The 17,993-nt window shown below is 43.5% G+C and overlaps 1 protein-coding gene across 7 annotated transcripts in view; it reads right to left on the bottom strand.

Annotated features, from left to right (window-relative positions):
* The window catches only part of PDZD2 (PDZ domain containing 2), a 233,036-nt gene that overhangs the window by 99,070 nt on the left and 115,973 nt on the right, over positions 1–17,993 (bottom strand). The window contains exon 1 of one of the 7 annotated variants that reach the window (XM_077936446.1): positions 1,600–1,787. The exons of the other annotated variants lie outside the window; for them this stretch is intronic. Coding sequence (XP_077792572.1) covers positions 1,600–1,676 — 77 coding nt within the window. The 5' untranslated portion in view covers positions 1,677–1,787. Of the gene's footprint in view, positions 1–1,599; positions 1,788–17,993 lie in introns of those variants that run through there. 7 annotated transcript variants of the gene reach the window in all.

The raw sequence follows: 17,993 nt of genomic DNA, 5'->3' as shown, positions 1-17,993 counted from the left end.
TAAAGCTCAAAATTGAACTCCCTTCCTGCTTTAAAAACTGCTCCACCTTCGAAAGTATGTAAAAAGTTGCTAAAACCCAGGAGTTCCTGGGACTTCACTGCGGTAAGTTTAACAATTCAACCAGACAAAGGCAAGAGCAGCTGTTTGCCGCATTTTTCCCCCTCTTCCCAAAATTGTTCCTTGGCAGGGCTTGCATTGTTTTGAGGTCAGCCTCGTTCATTATGTCTGAAGAAGAGATACGCAGCCTGGTTTACTGACAACTAAACCCCATCGACCTCAGTGGGACTTGCACCCTAACACGTGGACCTAATACTGCAGCCTTCAAAAAGAGAATCTTATTTATTTCCTGGAGACTATTGCCAATGCACCTAAGACTGTATTATCTGTGCAAAAAAGGGAGGAAGCTCAGGAGCCTGTGAAATTGTGGATATTTTTAGGTTATATGCCAAGGGTACGAGGCAAGGTACAGAAACAAGCCTGCAGTCCTTGTCCACCTCTTCTGGACTGCACCACTGTTAGTAGACTTGGGGTTGCATGCTCAGTCTGCCACATATGCCAGTAGATTTATTATGCCTGGACTACGATGCCTAATTATTACGACTTTTTTTAAAAAAAGAAAAGAAAAGATGTGCAGTTCTGCAAGATATTTATTCTAAGTGCAGCTTTGCAAGGAAGGGGCCAAGTTTAGTAAACCTATTCTACTTCAGTTGCAGTGATAGATGTATACACTGTTGTTCAGAAGCACAACATGGTACTTTTCAACCCTGCATGCCCAGACATCGTGGGGCTAAGCAACGTACTCAGTGGTCAGGGATGATGGGAGTTATAGTCCAACACTGTTTTAGCAAACAGAGATATATGCAATCGCAAACACCAGTTAGGAACCAAACAATTCACTCCCAGATCTTTTTTTCACAACCAGGGAGACTGCTGGGCACCGAGCGCAGCTTTGTTCAATTGCAGAATACTTCCCTTAAGATATTTATTTCATTACTTCCAACTTCCACTGCTTCAACACTGAACATTAAGTTCTTGTCATAGTCAGTGAAATCAACTGATTTCCAGTATAAAAAAACCCCCAACTATCCCTGTGCTGGGCTGATGCTTAAAGCACGGGATGGTTGCCAGTTTGTCCACTGCATTTAAAAGACAGATTAATGCTGTTACATATTGTAGTTGCGTAACTATGCTTCCAGATTTCAGCTGTAGCCTCCCAGAAAAATGCAACGATGAGAAATGAAGAGACGAAAAATGGTATTTTCAAATATGAATAAAGGATAAGAACAGAAGAAGCAACTCTCTCTCTCTCTCTCTCTCTCTCTCTCTCTCTCTCTCTCTCTCTCACACACACACACACACACACACACACACACAAAGTTTAGTGGGTAACAAGTCAACCATGTTGCAGACTTTGCTAACAGAGGAATCAATGTCTTCTTAATGCATAGAATACAATGCCAAACTTTTGGTAAATGAAGCTAGCAGGGAAAAGGAAAGAAACAGGGAGATTCTCCTAGCCTGGGAAGTTTACAGGAACTATTTACAAGTTGCAACAAATCTGAAACTCAGCAAGGTTCGCACATCCTGACTTCTCCTTACCTGCTGGAAAATCCTGCTCTGTCAACCAGCGCCGCCTGAAATCCAGCTGCCTTAGAGAGGAAAGAGCCCGTCTTCATTTATCCTCATTATTCCACCTGCCATTTTACAAGTTTACTTGCTGCGAGGAGGAATGTGAAGCACGCCAGGGTCCTGCCCCAGACTTCCTGTTGATGCTCCAAGTGCGCCCCACATCTGATTTCGCCTCTTCGTCCTCCACCCTCGCCTCCTCCTCCACCTCCTTTGGCACCAGCCTGCCCCGCCCAATCCACGCTGAACATTTCTCATTTAAGAATGCTTCCAGCTAAATGGCGCTCGTAAGAGAGTTATCTATTGCTTTGGCTGGGCTGCAAGATGAGGCATTTGTTTCCAACTATTTTTTTGGCACGAGTGCAGCAGATGTCAAATAAAGGGAGGGAAATGCAAACGTTGTCGAGAAGTATTGGGAAAGGGAGATAAAACAAACACCTGTAAGACCACCAGATGTAGACGTTAGTTGATGTCACTCCCCCCGCTTCAGATTTGCTGGTGGGATGTCACATACCAACGCAAAATGGCCCTTCACGTAGAAAGCTAGCAGCTCAGTTCTGTGCACATTTACAGAAAATTAAGTCCCACTTTGCTCAGCTGGGTTTAGTCACAGGAAAGTGGACTCTGTCTGTATTGTAATCAAAATGTCAGACAGAAGAGTTCTAGCCTAGTGTCCTCCATGAGATGCTGGTTTTCTATGTGCAGGTAGTTTTTACTTTTTTAAAAATATGAAAGAGTATGTAATCATGCTATCTTCACCAGCAGTCTGCAACAGTACAGGCCAGACACAAGTTTACCTCCTCAGTGACAAGCCTTAAAAGAACTAGAATTTACAATACAGTAATGTCCTAAGGGATGTGGGTAGCGCTGTGGGTTAAACCACAGAGCCTAGGACTTGCCGATCAGAAGGTCGGCGGTTCGAATCCCCACGATGGGGTGAGCTCCCATTGTTCGGTCCCAGCTCCTGCCAACCTAGCAGTTCGAAAGCATGTCAAAGTGCAAGTAGCTAAATATTAAAGATAAGGTGCGAGACTGGTTACACTATTTTCAAATAAGAGAGGCCTATAATTTGGACAGGAAAATTGGCTTCCAGGTGGAAAAATCAAAGTTGGAAACAGAACTGTTAGAACCCAATGCTAAGATATTGTCGAGAATGTATGATTTGCTGCTGAAATGGAATACCGAGGATGAAACGGTTAAATCGGCTATGATAAAATGGGCACAAGACATTGGTCATAATATCATGTTTGCTGACTGGGAACGGTTGTGGACCACCGGTATGAAATTCACGGCATGTAATGCCTTAAGAGAAAATATTATGAAAATGATTTATAAGTGGTACATGACACCAGTCAAGCTTGCAAAGATTTATCATTTGCCTAATAACAAGTGTTGGAAATGTAAAGAAACTGAAGGTACATTCTTTCACCTTTGGTGGACGTGCCCAAGGATTAAGGCGTTCTGGGAAATGATCTATAATGAACTGAAAAAGGTATTTAAGTACACTTTCCTGAAGAAACCAGAGGCCTTTCTCCTGGGTATAGTCGGCCAATTGGTGCCAAAGAAGGACAGAACTTTTTTCATGTACGCTACAGCAGCAGCAAGAATACTCATTGCAAAGCACTGGAAGACGCAAGATCTACCCACCTTGGAAGAGTGGCAGACACAAGTAATAGACTACATGGAACTGGCAGAAATGACCGGCAGAATCCGAGATCAAGGGGAGGAGCAGGTGGAAGAGGACTGGAAGAAGTTTAAAGCTTATTTACAAAAACACTGTAAAATTTATGAATGCTGAAGGTTCTGAAAATGAAATGAAGGGGTTCTAGCGATTAAGTTAAATAAGATTATAAAGGGAAGGATAAAAAGTTTAAAATGAATAAATGAACGATCTTGCTGAACAATCGTTCTAATGTAGAATACAAGAAGGGAAGGCGGGTGGAAGTAAAGAGAATAAGGTTTTTGAAATTTATCAATATGAAAGAGAGTTCTTTTTATGGTAAATTTTTTCTTTTGTATTTTTCTTTTTTCTGTTTTTCCTGTTTGATTTTTTGATGTCTGTTGTTTTGCTTTTTGTGATTCTTTTTATTGATGTTTTGTTGATGTTATTTCTTTGTAAAACTTTAATAAAATATTATTATATAAAAAAACAAAAACAAAGTGCAAGTAGCTAAATAGGTACCACTCCGGCGGGAAGGTAAACGGCGTTTCCGTGCGCTGCTCCTGTTCTCCAGAAGCGGCTTAGTCATGCTGGCCACATGACCCGGAAGCTGTACGCCAGCTCCCTTGGCCAATACAGCAAGATGAGCGCCGCAACCCCAGAGTCGGCCACGACTGAACCTAATGGTCAGGGGTCCCTTTACCTTTACCTTAATGTCCTAATACCTGCAGCCTCCTTTTAAGCTCTGTAAAAAAATAATCTATGTCCTCTCTTCTTCCTTTGCCCCTCTTTTTGAGCATCAAAAGCTATTCCTTCCACAGTGTTTCATGTCACAGCTGATGCAAAAGGTGCTTCCCCATACCACATGCTCTCCTAGGTTAAGCATTATGAGAATGAACCTCAATGTGTTTAGGGCTTAGACACTCTCCCTCTGCTCCTTCAACTCAGCTCCAAGCAGAGACCAGAAGCTTGCACTTCTATGTTAGAATGAGTGACGTGCAAGCAAGATGTCAGCAGCAAACAATAACTAAAGTTAGAGAAGGAAAACATGGAAAGTTCATTTTGAAAAGGAAGTACCGTATTTTTCGCTCTATAACACGCACCCGACCATAACACGCACGTAGTTTTTCGAGGAGGAAAATCCATAGGCATGCCACCCGTAGGCATTCCCTCCATAACACGCACAGACATTTCCCCTTACTTTTTAGGAAGAAAAAAGTGAGTGTTATGGTGCAAAAAATATGGTAGTTCAAGCTCGACAGGTCCAAAAGGAACTAATACCAGTTCACATCCATTCCTTAACACAATTAACTAGTTTGGTGAACCTTCAGTTCACAGTTCAATCCAAATTCATCCCAATGATCCTTGGCCATTTCCTCCCCCCCCCCCCCCAGCATTCAGAATGTTACAAGCTGCTGTGCTAAAGTATTAAAAAATACTGTATTTTTCGCTCTATAAGACGCACCAGACCACAAGACGCACCTAGTTTTTGAAGGAGGAAAACAGGGGGGGGGCGGATTCTGAATCTCAGAAGCCAGAACAGCAAGAGGGATCGCTGCGCAGTGAAAGCAGCAATCCCTCTTGCTGTTCTGGCTTCTGGGATAGCTGCGCAGCCTGCATTCGCTCCATAAGACGCACACACACATTTCCCCTTACTTTTTAGGAGGGGAAAAGTGAGTCTTATAGAGCAAAAAATACGGTACTTAAGAAAACTAAGAACACATCAGAATCTATTTCTCCCAACAATCATTATCTTTAAGTCCAAAGAGTCTAAAAAGTAAGAAACACATCTAACAGAACGAACTTGAATATGAACTAGAAAAATCTATCCCAAAATGAACTCAATTCACATTTAGTGTCCCCGGCAATTATGGGAAATACTTTCACGTGTAGCTCAGAGATGTGTCAACTCATTCAGCAGACTTAGTTAAACCCATGTAGTTCGTTCCAAGCACTGATAGAAACAGCAAATCTCAGGAAGATGGTGTTGCTTGAGCAAGGCTTGGCTGGAACAGAAAGTCCCTGATACTTCTTCATATCCAGAAGGATCAACAGCCCAGCCTGGATCAGTCCAAGACCTGAAGGTACTTCCCTGAGAAGCTGCCACCTGCAGCTCAGTGGTTCACCACAAGGGGCAACAGCACTTGGGTCCATCCACTCCTGGCATGAAAATTGGCCATGATGGCTTAGTAGGAAAGAGTTACTCTGGCCCCCCTCAACTTTGGCACCAACACTTTGAGTGGGGACCATGTTCAAGTTAATCCTGGGACCAGGAATGTGCTGGGGTTGACCCCTTGATCTCAACAGTCTTTTTCAAGTTTCCCAAGGGAAATAACATCAAGTTACTACTAGATCTTCCAGCTGTGAATTTCAAATCAGCTGCCACTGGCTACGTGGTAAGTTAGAAGTCAACCAGCTGAAGAGGAGCAGCTTTTATCTCTTTTTCACAACCTAGTACGACTCAAAAGCAGCAGCAAAAATTTCCAGACAGATACCGAGCACTGGAAAAGCACTGAGCCGATGCCAGTAAAACATTAAATCTACATTCATCACTCGCTAGAAGGCTCTTGATTAAGCGAATATTTTTGCAGCTGAAAACCTCCACCTGCATCAACTTGCATGATTGTATGTAAACAGGAAATATTTTTCATGCTATCCTTGCAAACCTTCTAATCAAATTAGTGAAGCTTTTGCCTTGTTTGCATCTGCCATTCACTCACACGAACCTTCTGAAAACTAAGAGGGTTGACTTGTTCCGGTAATGAAAGTTGCACAGATAGCAACTCCCGTGAATGAATAGCTAGCTGAACACATCTGTCCGCAGCGATCAGCACACACAACCACACACCCCCATGCACACAGAAGCAAATCAAATGCCTTCATCCTTATTCATGTTTTGTTTCCACATCAGCCTTCAACTCTGTTATGAATTAGAAAATACCTGGTGGTGTAGTTTTTTTGTATTTTATTTTAAAGATGAAATGCAGGTTAGACTTGTTTGTGTGACTTCTGCTTCTTCAAACAGTAATACAGAATCAAGTGGCAAATATTTTAGGTTATGAAGCCCCATTTCACACTGTACAGTGGTACCTCGGGTTACATATGCTTCAGGTTACATACGCTTCAGGTTACAGACTCCGCTAACCCAGAAATAGTACCTCAGGTTAAGAACTTTGCTTCAGGATGAGAACAGAAATCGTGCTCCGGCGGTGCAGGAGCAGCAGGAGGCCCCATTAGCTAAAGTGGTGCTTTAGGTTAAGAAAAGTTTCAGGTTAAGAACGGACCACCGGAACGAATTAAGTACTTAACCCGAGGTACCACTGTATTCTTTTTATGAGTTGCAGCAAATCAGCCAGGCCAGAAAATAAAGAACTTGTTTCATATACACTTTGTGCAGCCATAACTGTGTACAGTGGTACCTTGGTTCTTGATCTTAGTCCATTCTGGGAGTCCGTTCAACTCCCGAAATCATTCAAAAACCAAAGTGCGGCTTCTGATTGGCTGCAGGAGCTTCCTGCACTCAAGCGGAAGCCGCATCAGACATTCGGCTTCTGAAAAACGTTTGCAAACCAGAACACTTGCTTCTGGGTCTGCGGTGTTTGGGAGCCGATTTGTTCAACAACTAAGCCGTTCGAGAACCAAGGTACCACTGTATACAAATAGCACCCAAAATTAAAGAAGAGATGGACAAAATGTGGGATTTTACAACTATGGCCAAGTTGACAAATTTCTTCAGATACTGAGAAAGAAGACAGAAAATTTTGGGGGTGAAGTGATTTACTGACAGTTTATTACCAATTCTTATCATTATTTAAATTTAATATGAGCTATAGGTTCACAAAGTCACAGAATTTGGCTGATCTCCTTGGCCAGTCACTAGCTGCACGAGCTTCTCATGTTTTTGTGCTTAACTTGCATGTGACCCCGCTTTTCCTGTTCCCCATGAGTTCTTTCCCAATATATCCATGTTTTCTAGGATCTGCCTTGCCTTGACGTAAGGGGAAACATCTTTCCTGACTGCGGGCTAGTTCTGTCTGTAAACAAGATAGTTCTGTCTGTAAACAAGATACCACAATCAGGTCAAAAAGGACGCATCTTGCCTAGAGAAGTCTTTGCTGGACTTACACCAGACCAAAGGTTTATCTGGTTTCTGTGGCCAAGCTACAAAGTCGGACAGAAAAGATGCTCCACCTCACTGTTTGTCCCCCGCACTGGCCTCATTCCCTCTCTTTCTGATGTTCTGTTTGGGACTGCCATTGCTTATTTTGCAAAATGGCACGAGCCATGCACACAGTAGGCTTAGGAGAATCCCCCTGTTTGCAGGAGTACGGAAAAATATTTGTGGGAGCAGCTCAGGTGGGGCTAAGCATGCTCAGTGGCCACAAGATGAAGGCTGATTGTTGGAGCAGGGCAGATGGAAAAGCAGAGGAGAGGGGAATGAAATAGAGTGACTGGGACCCTGAACAAGGAACACTCCACGATGCAACATTTTGTTGCAGCACTGACTAGTTCAACTCTAAATTGCCCCTGAATGTGGAGGCTGAATTTGCCTCTAACGTGAGACCTATGGAATTACAGCAATTGCAACTAGACTTATTCTACAGAAATCTACCTAATCCTTCCCCCACCCCCACCTGTAAAATCTACCCAAACTTGTGGCAAAGAATTGAATAAATCAATTACTCAGTGTGCAAATCAATAGACTACTTTCACGAAGATGTCCCTAAAATAAAATAATAATAATTAAAATTGTATGCCGCCCTATACCTGTAGGTCTCAGGGTGGTTTACAACACAAAGTTACAGTATAAAAAGCACAAAACTCATAATAAAAAATAATCAGAGCACAAAATAAATAATCAAAACATAAAGACAGTAAATGTGGCTTTTTACTCAGTGAGCTAAAACCAGACATCCCTGCAAAATGCAGGCTGGTTGATAAACTAGATCAGAAGGACCAAGAGCCCAGAGGTTTTGGGGCAGGGAGCTCGCTGTCTTCCAAGAGGGATCAGAAACGTATCTCCAAGAATGGTCAGGTTCTTTCTGAGTACAGTGGTGCCTCGCAAGACGAAATTAATTCGTTCCGCAAGTTTTGTCGTCTTGCGAAGCACGGTGTCGGAAAAGTTTTGGAAAAGCTTCAAAAATCACCAAAGTCTTCAAAAACCTCAAAAAAGGCTACCACACCGCATTCTATGAGTTGCTCCTTGAAGTCAAGTCGCAACTGTATTAACGGTGTTAAGAAAACGGAAACAAACTTGCAAGACGTTTCCGTCTTGCGAAGCAAGCCCATAGGGAAAATCGTCTTGCGAAGCAGCTCAAAAAACAAAAAACCCTTTCGTCTTGCGAGTTTTCCATCTTACGAGGCATTCGTCTTGCGAGGTACCACTGTATATACAATTCAGCACAGGAGTAGTGAATGCAATGCACTTCCAGGTGTTGTTGGACTCCAACTCCCATCAGCCCCAGCCAGCATGGCCAATGGCCAGGGAAGATAGAAGCTGCAGGGAACCACCTTGACTACCTCTGATCTATGCTCACTGAGCCAAAGACTGTAGCATTGAAGCCCTGATGGTCTCCAACAACCTGAAAACTTTCATTTAAACTTGCGAGTGAAAACTGTGAGCAACTACTACACCTTGGTTAAAATTGGGTAGGGTCACCAGGAGCCAGATAAAACTGCTCTTGGGGCCAGATCTGGCCACCAGTTTCTACGCCTGGCCTAAATACCTGAAGACACCCAAGCAATCTTCATTTTCTAATCTGCAGAAAAAGCAGCTAAATTCTTTGCAATAAATAATGAATTGACGTTCATTATATATAGCACTTTCGTGGTTCAGTGAGTTTTACCTATAGGCTCGCTCTCCCTCCTTTACCTACAGATTTCTCAGGCTGCTATAGCTCTCAAATATCGGCCGGTTTTGACAGCTGCACGGGGCCCTTGTTGTCTTGTTTAGCTTCATTTCCCACAACCTTCTCTAACAATGAGCTGCGTGTGATTTCCGTCCGTCCCAACCAGCATGTGAGCCTGCTGAACTGGTAGTGACCTCGGGAACAAAATAGGCCTCTTTGCCAAACAACAAGGAACTGCTGAAACAAGCGCGATTTGGAGCTGAATTCTAGCATGAAAAGTGCAGCAGTGTCACACCAGAGAGGCTCTCCTGTGCAGGCTGGGCATGGGTTGAGTCAGGACATCTTGTGCAGAAGGCAGAGCCCTGAAATGTTATGTTTTACAAATCGCATACTGTATTAGGAACGCAGGAAGGTGGCTTATGGAGTTAGGGTGCTGGTCCATCTGGCCTAATGCCGTCTACACTGACTGGCAGCAGCTCTCCAGGATTTCTTGTAAGAGCCTCTCCCTGCACTACTTGGAGATGGTCAAAGAATGAACTTGGGTCCTTCTGAGTGCAAGGTAGAGGCTCTTTTACTGATTCTATGATGTCATTAGGCCACCTCCACCAGGGCCTTCTCAGTGATGGCTCCGACCTGGTGGAATGCTCTGTCCCATGAGACCAGGGCCCTGCAGGATTTAACTTCCGCAGGGCCTGTAAGACAGAACTATTCTGCCTGGCTTTCAATTTGAACCAGGCCTGATCTTTGGTTCCCCTTCCTTCCCTCCCCCTCCCCTTTTCGTGAAGCTTGCCCGCTCTGGGATCCCACAGCTGGTTCTCCCCTGGTCTCCTCGTTGGCCCAAGTGGGACTAATTTAGCCAGATAAACATCTAATGTTTATTGGATGGATTTCCCCCCTAAATTGATTTTTGATTTTTGATTTTATTGTTATATACGCTTTATACCGTATTTTATGCTGTTTTTTTGTAGCGTCAATTAAGTGTTTTAAACTTGTTGTTAGCCGCCCTGAGCCCGGTTAACTAGCAAACCCAAAACCTTTTCTCTGAAGCCAGGCAAACAATAAAGCCGAGTTGGGATACAATGCTAAGCTAAACAATGGCTAAGCTCTGGGTGGCAGCGGTGCTTTTTCTGGGGGTATGCATACCCCTAAACATTTTGTGAATCTAGGTTTGGCTTCATTGAGGGGCAGTATTTCAATAGGAGTAGGAAAATGAGAGTACCGCTAAACATATTTTTTTAAAGAAAAAAAGCACTCGGTAGCAGTACAGTGGTACCTCTGGATCCGAACGGGATCTGTTCCAGAGCCCCATTCGCATCCTGAAGCGAACGCAACCCGTGTCTGCACATGTGCGGGTCATGATTCGCTGCTTCCGTGCATGCGTGTGACATCATTTTGAGCATCTGTGCATGCAGTGAAACCCAGAAGTAATGCGTTCCGTTACTTCGGGTTGCCACAGAGCGCAAACCGAAAATATTCATCCCGAAGCTACTTCAACCCGAGGTATAACTGTATGTCTGTGGGAGAAGTACAGCAGCTGTGATTTTCATTCTGGGATCCTGCACATTTCCTCATTCATGCTAAACAATGGTTTGGCTTGTCATTACGTGAGAAGCAGGCAACTGAGTGTAATTTCTAGATAGAACAAGTTAGCAATGCATTATCTTAGGCTGCCAGAGGAAGTAACAGAGTGCACCACAGGTTAAAAAAATACTGAAAGTTGTGGTGTTGGCGGGTGCAAAGACAAGAAGGTATCCACCTGCTTGTGATACAGCAGAGGCAAAGAAGACAACTTTTTGCCTCACTGTTCAATGAATACTTCCAAAAGTCTCTTCCACCAAGATTTCTGTACAAGAGCCAGTGACGCCATCTTCCTGGTGAAGCTTCAAGAAATTGCAGGTGAGTCTTGTACAGGAAACTTGAGAACTGAGCTCTTTTAGAACGTTTCATTCCCTGACCTATTTTACCAGGTAAACTGCTTCGGGTAATGTTGAAAAGTAGTGTATGGATCTTCTAAGTAGATAAAAATAAATAAATAAGGAGAAGCTCCCTCCCCACTATCCCAAAGAGGGGGTACCAAGAGCAGGGCTAGATTTAGGTTCAATGAGGCCCTCAGCTACTGAAGGTAATGGGGCCCTTTATATGTCCAGCTGTCCTTTGTCAACAACAAATCGTCACTGTTTTTTGTGTTGAATATATGCTGCATGGTAATTTATGGACCTAACAGGTATCTAAAGCCATTTGCACATAACAAAATATGTATTTTATCAAAGTAATTGAAGAAGAACAGGAGGAGGAGTTTGGATTTGATATCCCGCTTTATCACTACTCGAAGGAGTCTCAAAGCGGCTAACATTCTCCTTTCCCTTCCTCCCCCACAACAAACACTCTGTGAGGTGAGTGGGGCTGAGAGACTTCAGAGAAGTGTGACTAGCCCAAGGTCACCCAGCAGCTGCATGTGGAGGAGCGGAGACGCGAACCCAGTTCACTAGATTACGAGTCTACCGCTGTTAATCACTACACCACACTGGCTCTCTGATCTTGATATAGACTTGATATAGAAATGAGCAAACCAGTGATATTTTAGGGAGAAGGCTAGCAGGCGGGTCCCATTACTTACATCATAGGAGCCTACACAACATAAAACACTGTTGCTGTATGTAGGTTTTATTTTATTTGTTTTTTAATCTTATATTTTTGGAAATGTATATACAGTTGTTTTTCCCCTTTAAATTTCAGGGGCGGGGCAAGAGATTAGGACCCTAAACTATAGCTTGTTTAGCTTATATGTAAATCTGGCACTGACCAGGAGGGTTACTGGGCTCTGACTTTAAGAACCATCAATGAAGAAGTGTTTTTTTATTTTATTTTTAATGACAGGTGCAAACAAATCTCCAGAGCAAGAAACACAATGTGTAGCAATTCAATATGGGAGTGAAGGGGAGAATCATTCCAGGGGAAGTGGAATTTAAATAAAGCTTTCTCAGCAGGGGGGGGGGGGGCAGGAAGGCCGGCACAATAGTTGAATCTCCTGAAAAGACAGGGGACTTAATGACAAGAGGTACAGATTTAATGCCAAGTTTACTACGAGGTTTTGGGAAGCGGTAAGGGAGAAAACAAAGCCAGCCAGCCAGCCAAACTTCAGTCATGAAGAAACACAGCCTAGAAACAAACAAATAAATAAATAAAACCCAAAGATTTAATTAACTGCCTTAATTGGGCAGGGGGGAAGAACAGCGCCTGTCAACTTTACATACGCTGCAACGGCAGGAGACCCTTTTAGCATAAGCCAGAACACCTAGAGAGTTATTAGAGACCGCATGCCTTTCATGTTACTCAGTAAAAAAAAAAGTTCAGATGCCTATTTGTGAGATCAACACAAGGAGATGGACACTGATTTATTTATTTTTTGAATTAAGGAGAAATTTAATTATTTCAGCCATACTGAGCTGCGCTGAACAGAGTTCTTATAAAGATCTCTCCTTCAGGGGTTTTAACAATTAGCAACGGTTGGCATATCTGGGATCGAAAAAGTAAATGGATACAGAGATCTTTTTGTTCTGCTGCTCACATAAATACTAGCACACCGAAATAATGAGGTCGCCCGATGTTAAAAGTAATTAACATAAAAACATTGGGTGCCAGTTTCATCAGGGGCACTGTTTTTAATTGATCAAAAGTATTTTAGGCTGCAATCCTGTACCCACTTACCTGGGAGTAAGTCCCAATTAACGCAATGGAGTTTGCTGTTGAGCAATGTGCATAGAACTGCACTATGCATTGCGGTAACAGATAAATCATCGCTGCAGCTCTACATGATAATAATGTAATATCGCTAATATATTTTAATTGATTCTTCATTGACTGATTGTTTACTAGTAGGATTCTGTGAAACCATGATGTAAGGCACCTTAAGTGAAATATAAAAAAAGGCAGCATACAATTTTTCCAATTAAGTTTTACCCAACATAGTCCTATTGAAATTAATAGGCCTAACCTAACCACGTTTACTTATTTCAGTGAATCTACACTTAACTGAATTTAAATTTTAAACATGTTCTAATGGCAGGATTATATACAATATAATATTGACTAAATGTAAGTCTCAATAAGAAATAGTCCTTTTTTAAAGCCATTGTACCAAAAGGTAAGAATTCAAGTTGCCTGGGCATGCTCAATGGCCACAGAATGCTGACTGTTCTGCAGGTGGAGGGAATGGAATGGAGTATCCTAGGAAAGGGCAGAAACAGGTGCACTCTACACTGCGACATTTTGATCCCAACATTGTATCCAATATTTGAAACACGTAAATCTACAATTGTAAATGAGAATGCGATTGGTATTTGGCAATTCCCATGCATAAGCACATTTTTAGAAAGGTAAAGGACTCCTGGATGGTTAAGTCCAGTCAAAGGCGACTATGGGGTTGCAGTGCTCATCTTGCTTTCAGGCCGAGGGAGCCAGTGTTTGTCCACAGACAGCTTTCCGGGTCATGCTAAATCGCTTCTGGTGCAACAGGACACTGTGATGGAAACCAGAGTGCACGGAAACACTGTTTACCTTCCCACCACAGCAGTACTTATTTATCTATTTGCACTGGTGTGCTTTCGAACTGCTAGGTTGGCAGGAGCTGGAACAAAGCAACAGGAGCTCACTCCATCACGGGATTTCGAACCACTGACCTTCCTCCAACATGTTGAGTTGAAAAACGGGAGTGCCATCTTCCAGGGCCGCACTCCTGCATGAATCACGTGACTTGATTGAGATCGTGCCCCACCCAAAAAGTGCTTTTTCAGGGTGAAATCACACGAGATCGCGGTGCCCAAAATGGCTGCTGTGCTCTTGCGTTGACGGCGTTCCGAGGTGAACTGTGCTACTCAGATTGAAGCTGGTCTTCAAGGTCTCAGGCAGAGAGAGGTCTTCCCCAAGGTCCCTTTTAAAGTGAAGGTGCTTCTGCATATCCAACCTGGGGCCTTCTACATGCAGAGCACGTGCTCTGTCACCTCCCCTAATCCAGCAGTTCAGAGCCAAACTAGGACTTGTTGCTGTGCAATGTGTGAAATGCCCCCACAGGCCCTTTGCCAAAACCCATTTATCTTCTCTCCATCTTAATGAAACAGGAAGAACGATGCTTTCTCAGATCCGTACTAATTGGCTTTCTAATTCTCATGAATGGGATGCTTCACATAGTTAAAAAGGAAGCTAACGTTAGCCTGCCAGCCTGCCTGCCTGCAGGCAGTCTCAAAGAGCTTAGCGAAATACGAGTTGTAATAGCTAGGTATTCACATTACAACTTTCAAAGCAACCACAAATACTCTCTCTTGGCCACTTAAGTTTGCCTAGGAAACCAGTCAGACAATAGTATTTCATTAAAGCAGATGCATTCTTATCCTGCTTTTCTGAACTTCTTCCCTTTTAAGGTTAATAACTCTCCCCTCGGGGTAAAAGGGTGGGCAAGTCCATTAGCAATGTTTGTGCAATCAGCTGGGTACACTGAACACTTGATGGTGTGCAAACATTTATTACTTAATTCCCACAACCCTCCTGGGAAAAAAACAGGTCCATGGAACTATCCTGCACAGGAAGCTGCCTTAGGAAGCTGTCATCCAGACTTGCCCTTGTCCTGCTGCCCTTCCCCTGAGGAAACCCGATCTTTACCGTTGAATCAGAGCAAACGCCAATGAGTTTTCTCCAGATGGACGATTGCTCTGGTTTATCGCTAAAGAGTGGGTTTTCTGGGGGAAAGCTATGGGGCAAAGGCAAAACTGTCGAGACCCATACCTCGAAAGCACGGGACAAGCAGAAAACTGGACGAAAGAAACAGAAAACGAAGTCATCCGCACACTCCTAATTCAAGACAGAAGCATTCAATCCATTGTTGTTTCAATAGGGATGGGGTTTAAACTTGGGTGGGTGGTGTTTTATTTGGAGGGTGGGGTTGTTTTAAATTGTTGTTAAATGCTATATGTTAATTTGTATTTTCGTATTTTTGTATTTGTGGGCGGAGTATGGTTTAGGGGCTTTTGTTGGGGACTGTATTGTTTATTAGTGTGCATACATTAGGATTGCTAATTGTTTCAGTTATTTTCATTGTGTTTTTTATTATGTGTTTTGCAGTTTGATTGTTTTTATTATGTATTTTCTACTTCAAATATTGGAACTTTGAACCTCCCTGAGACCTATGGGTATAGGGAGGCATAATAAATAACAACAACAATAATAATAATATTACAATTGTCACATCCACACCATACATTTAAAGAACACAGCTTCCACTGAAGAATCCCTGGAACTGTAGTTTATCATCATCATCATCAACAACAACAATAATAATAATATTTTTTATTTATACCCCGCCCTCCCCAGCCAAGGCCGGGCTCAGGGCGCCTAGAAGTCCCATCACCCTTAACAAACTAGAGTTCTTAGGATTCTTGGGGAATCATGTGTTTGGAACATTCTTTATATGTATGGTTTGGATGTGACCATCAGGGTAACTTCACAAGAACAGCAATGAGCAGCTAAAAGAGATGTGGCTCTGTGATGCTTTGCTTGCAAAAGGTCCTACGTTCAAGCCCTGGCATCTCCAGGGAGGTCCCAGAGGGAAACTGAGTCAACCCTCAAGAGGCATTGCCAGGCAGTGTAGACCGGGCTGAGCTAGATACACCAATGATTTGACACAGTATAAGGCAGCTTCTTATGGTCCTACAAATTACCCTGCACCCTTTAGCCATCTTGTCTGCCAAGCTATTTAACAAGCTGTTGGAAGATGTCATCAGGAGATCTGGAATGAGATGCCACCAGCATGTGGGTGGCACCCAGCTTCCTCTCTCTGAACCATGTGAATGAGAAGTGGTTGAGGTGCTAGATCAGTGCCTAGAGGCAGCGGCGGGGTGGACGTGGGCCAACATATTGAAATGCAATCCAGACAAAGCAGAGGTGTTAAGCACTTCATGTTCTCAGATCTGAGAGGTGGGGAGGCACCCTGCTCTGAACCAGGTTGCAGTCCCCTAGGTTGCAGTCCCCTGGAAGGAACAGCTGTATAGCTTTGGGTTATACCTGCATCCAACATTGCCACTAGCTCAGGTAGGTCTATTTCCAGCTTAGTCTGGTTCACAAACTGCAGCCTTATTGGGACAGAGATGACTTAGCCATTATACTCATGTTCTGGTAACCTCTAGACTGCTGCAGAGTGCTCCACCTGGGACTTTCCTTGAAAACTGCTTAGAACAGCCTTTCTCAACCTGTGGGACCCCAGATGTTGTTGAACTACAACTCCCATCACCCCTAGCTAGCAAGGCCAGAGCTCAGGGATGATGGGAGTTGTAGTCCAACAACATCTGGGGACCCACAGGTTGAGAACCGCTGACTTAGAAGCTTTAACAGATGCAGACTGCAGCAGCCAAGTCATTGTTGAGCACAAATAACATCTGTTTAGCTTCGGAGCCCAACTCAAGGTTTTCACATTAGTGTTGGAAGCCCGAAATGACATGGACCCCAAATATCTGAAATGGAGTTTCCCTTTCTATAGAACGGCTTGGGAATTAAGATCAATGGAGTACAGTTCCACCCCTCTCAGAGATTCAGGGGGCGGTGGCTTGGGACAGAGTCTTCTCAGTGATGGCCCAAGGAATGTGGCGTTTCCTCCCCAGAGAGGTGCATCTGGGATAGGTTCTTTCAGTTACTGAAGACACACCTCTTGCTCCTGGCATTTGGAAACTGAAGAATTGATTGTGGTGCCCTCCCCGTAATGTGTTGTATGAAATTCTTGTTTTGGGGGGTTATGGGTGAAGTCAGTGTTGTTCGTTTTAATTGGATTGTGTTTTGAGACTTCATGCTGAAGAGCAGGTAAGAAATACATCACCACCTTCTGCTCCACCTGGGAACAAACTAGAAGTAAAGGCAGGTATGTAAGGAGGGTTATTCCATGATCAGAATGGCAAGAGAGATGAATGATTTAGGACAGCCTAGTTCTGGGAAGAAAAAGGGTGCAACAATGGAAGATCAGGGTGACTAAGGTTGCAGGAATCAAGGCGAGAGGTGACCAAAGTTTTTGCCAAGTTCAACATTCTGCAGTGCTGCAACGGGAGAATTGACAAGACTTGACAATAGGAAGTGAAGCAGAAAGAGGAGTTAAATTTAAAGTCAAGGCTCCATGCCTATAGTAGCAGTAGCGGGAAGGTTGTGGCTGAGTGGTAGAGAACATGCATTCAGGAAGTCCCAGTTCAATCTCCAACATCTCCAGGTAAGGGCTGAGAATGTCTGAAACCTGGAGAGCTGCTGGCAGTCAGTGTGGACAATACTGAGCTAAATGGACCAATGTTCTGACTCAGTATTGTGATAGGAATTTTATGGTCTTAGATATATGCCAATGTTCATAAGTGCACCAACCAAGTGCACCATAGATCAGCACAGGAAGACCGACCTGGAACCATTTTGATTCCCAAACTGACCAAATGTTTTCTCTACAAGGTCAAAGTGGGAAAACCTCCCCATTGTCTCTTTCCTCACAAATCCTGTCTTAAGGGCACATTTAAGATATGAATAGGGTGTGAGCCTGTGACCTGGTCCAGGAACTAAATATTTATCATTACAAAAGACTGGCCAAGCTACCCAGGCAATCCAATCAAGTAACCTGCCAGACAGGAGATGAACAACGACAGGAGAAAAACAACATTCAAATTTCTGTTTTAGACCGCCTTTTCTGTGATGTAGGTATGATGTATCTGAGGGGTGGTCTTAGGTTACACCCCTTCTGTGATGTATGTATGATGTTTCTGGGGGTGGTCTTGATCTACAGGGTGGCAATTTCAAAAGTCTTTATAAGGCCTTGCACACCATTTTTCTGGGTTCCTCCTCTCTCC

This window comes from Podarcis muralis, chromosome 11 (assembly GCF_964188315.1).
Source record: "Podarcis muralis chromosome 11, rPodMur119.hap1.1, whole genome shotgun sequence".
Taxonomy (NCBI): Eukaryota; Metazoa; Chordata; class Lepidosauria; order Squamata; family Lacertidae; genus Podarcis; species Podarcis muralis.
Note: the sequence above shows the minus strand (reverse complement) of the source record. Positions and strands in the feature narration are given on the sequence as shown.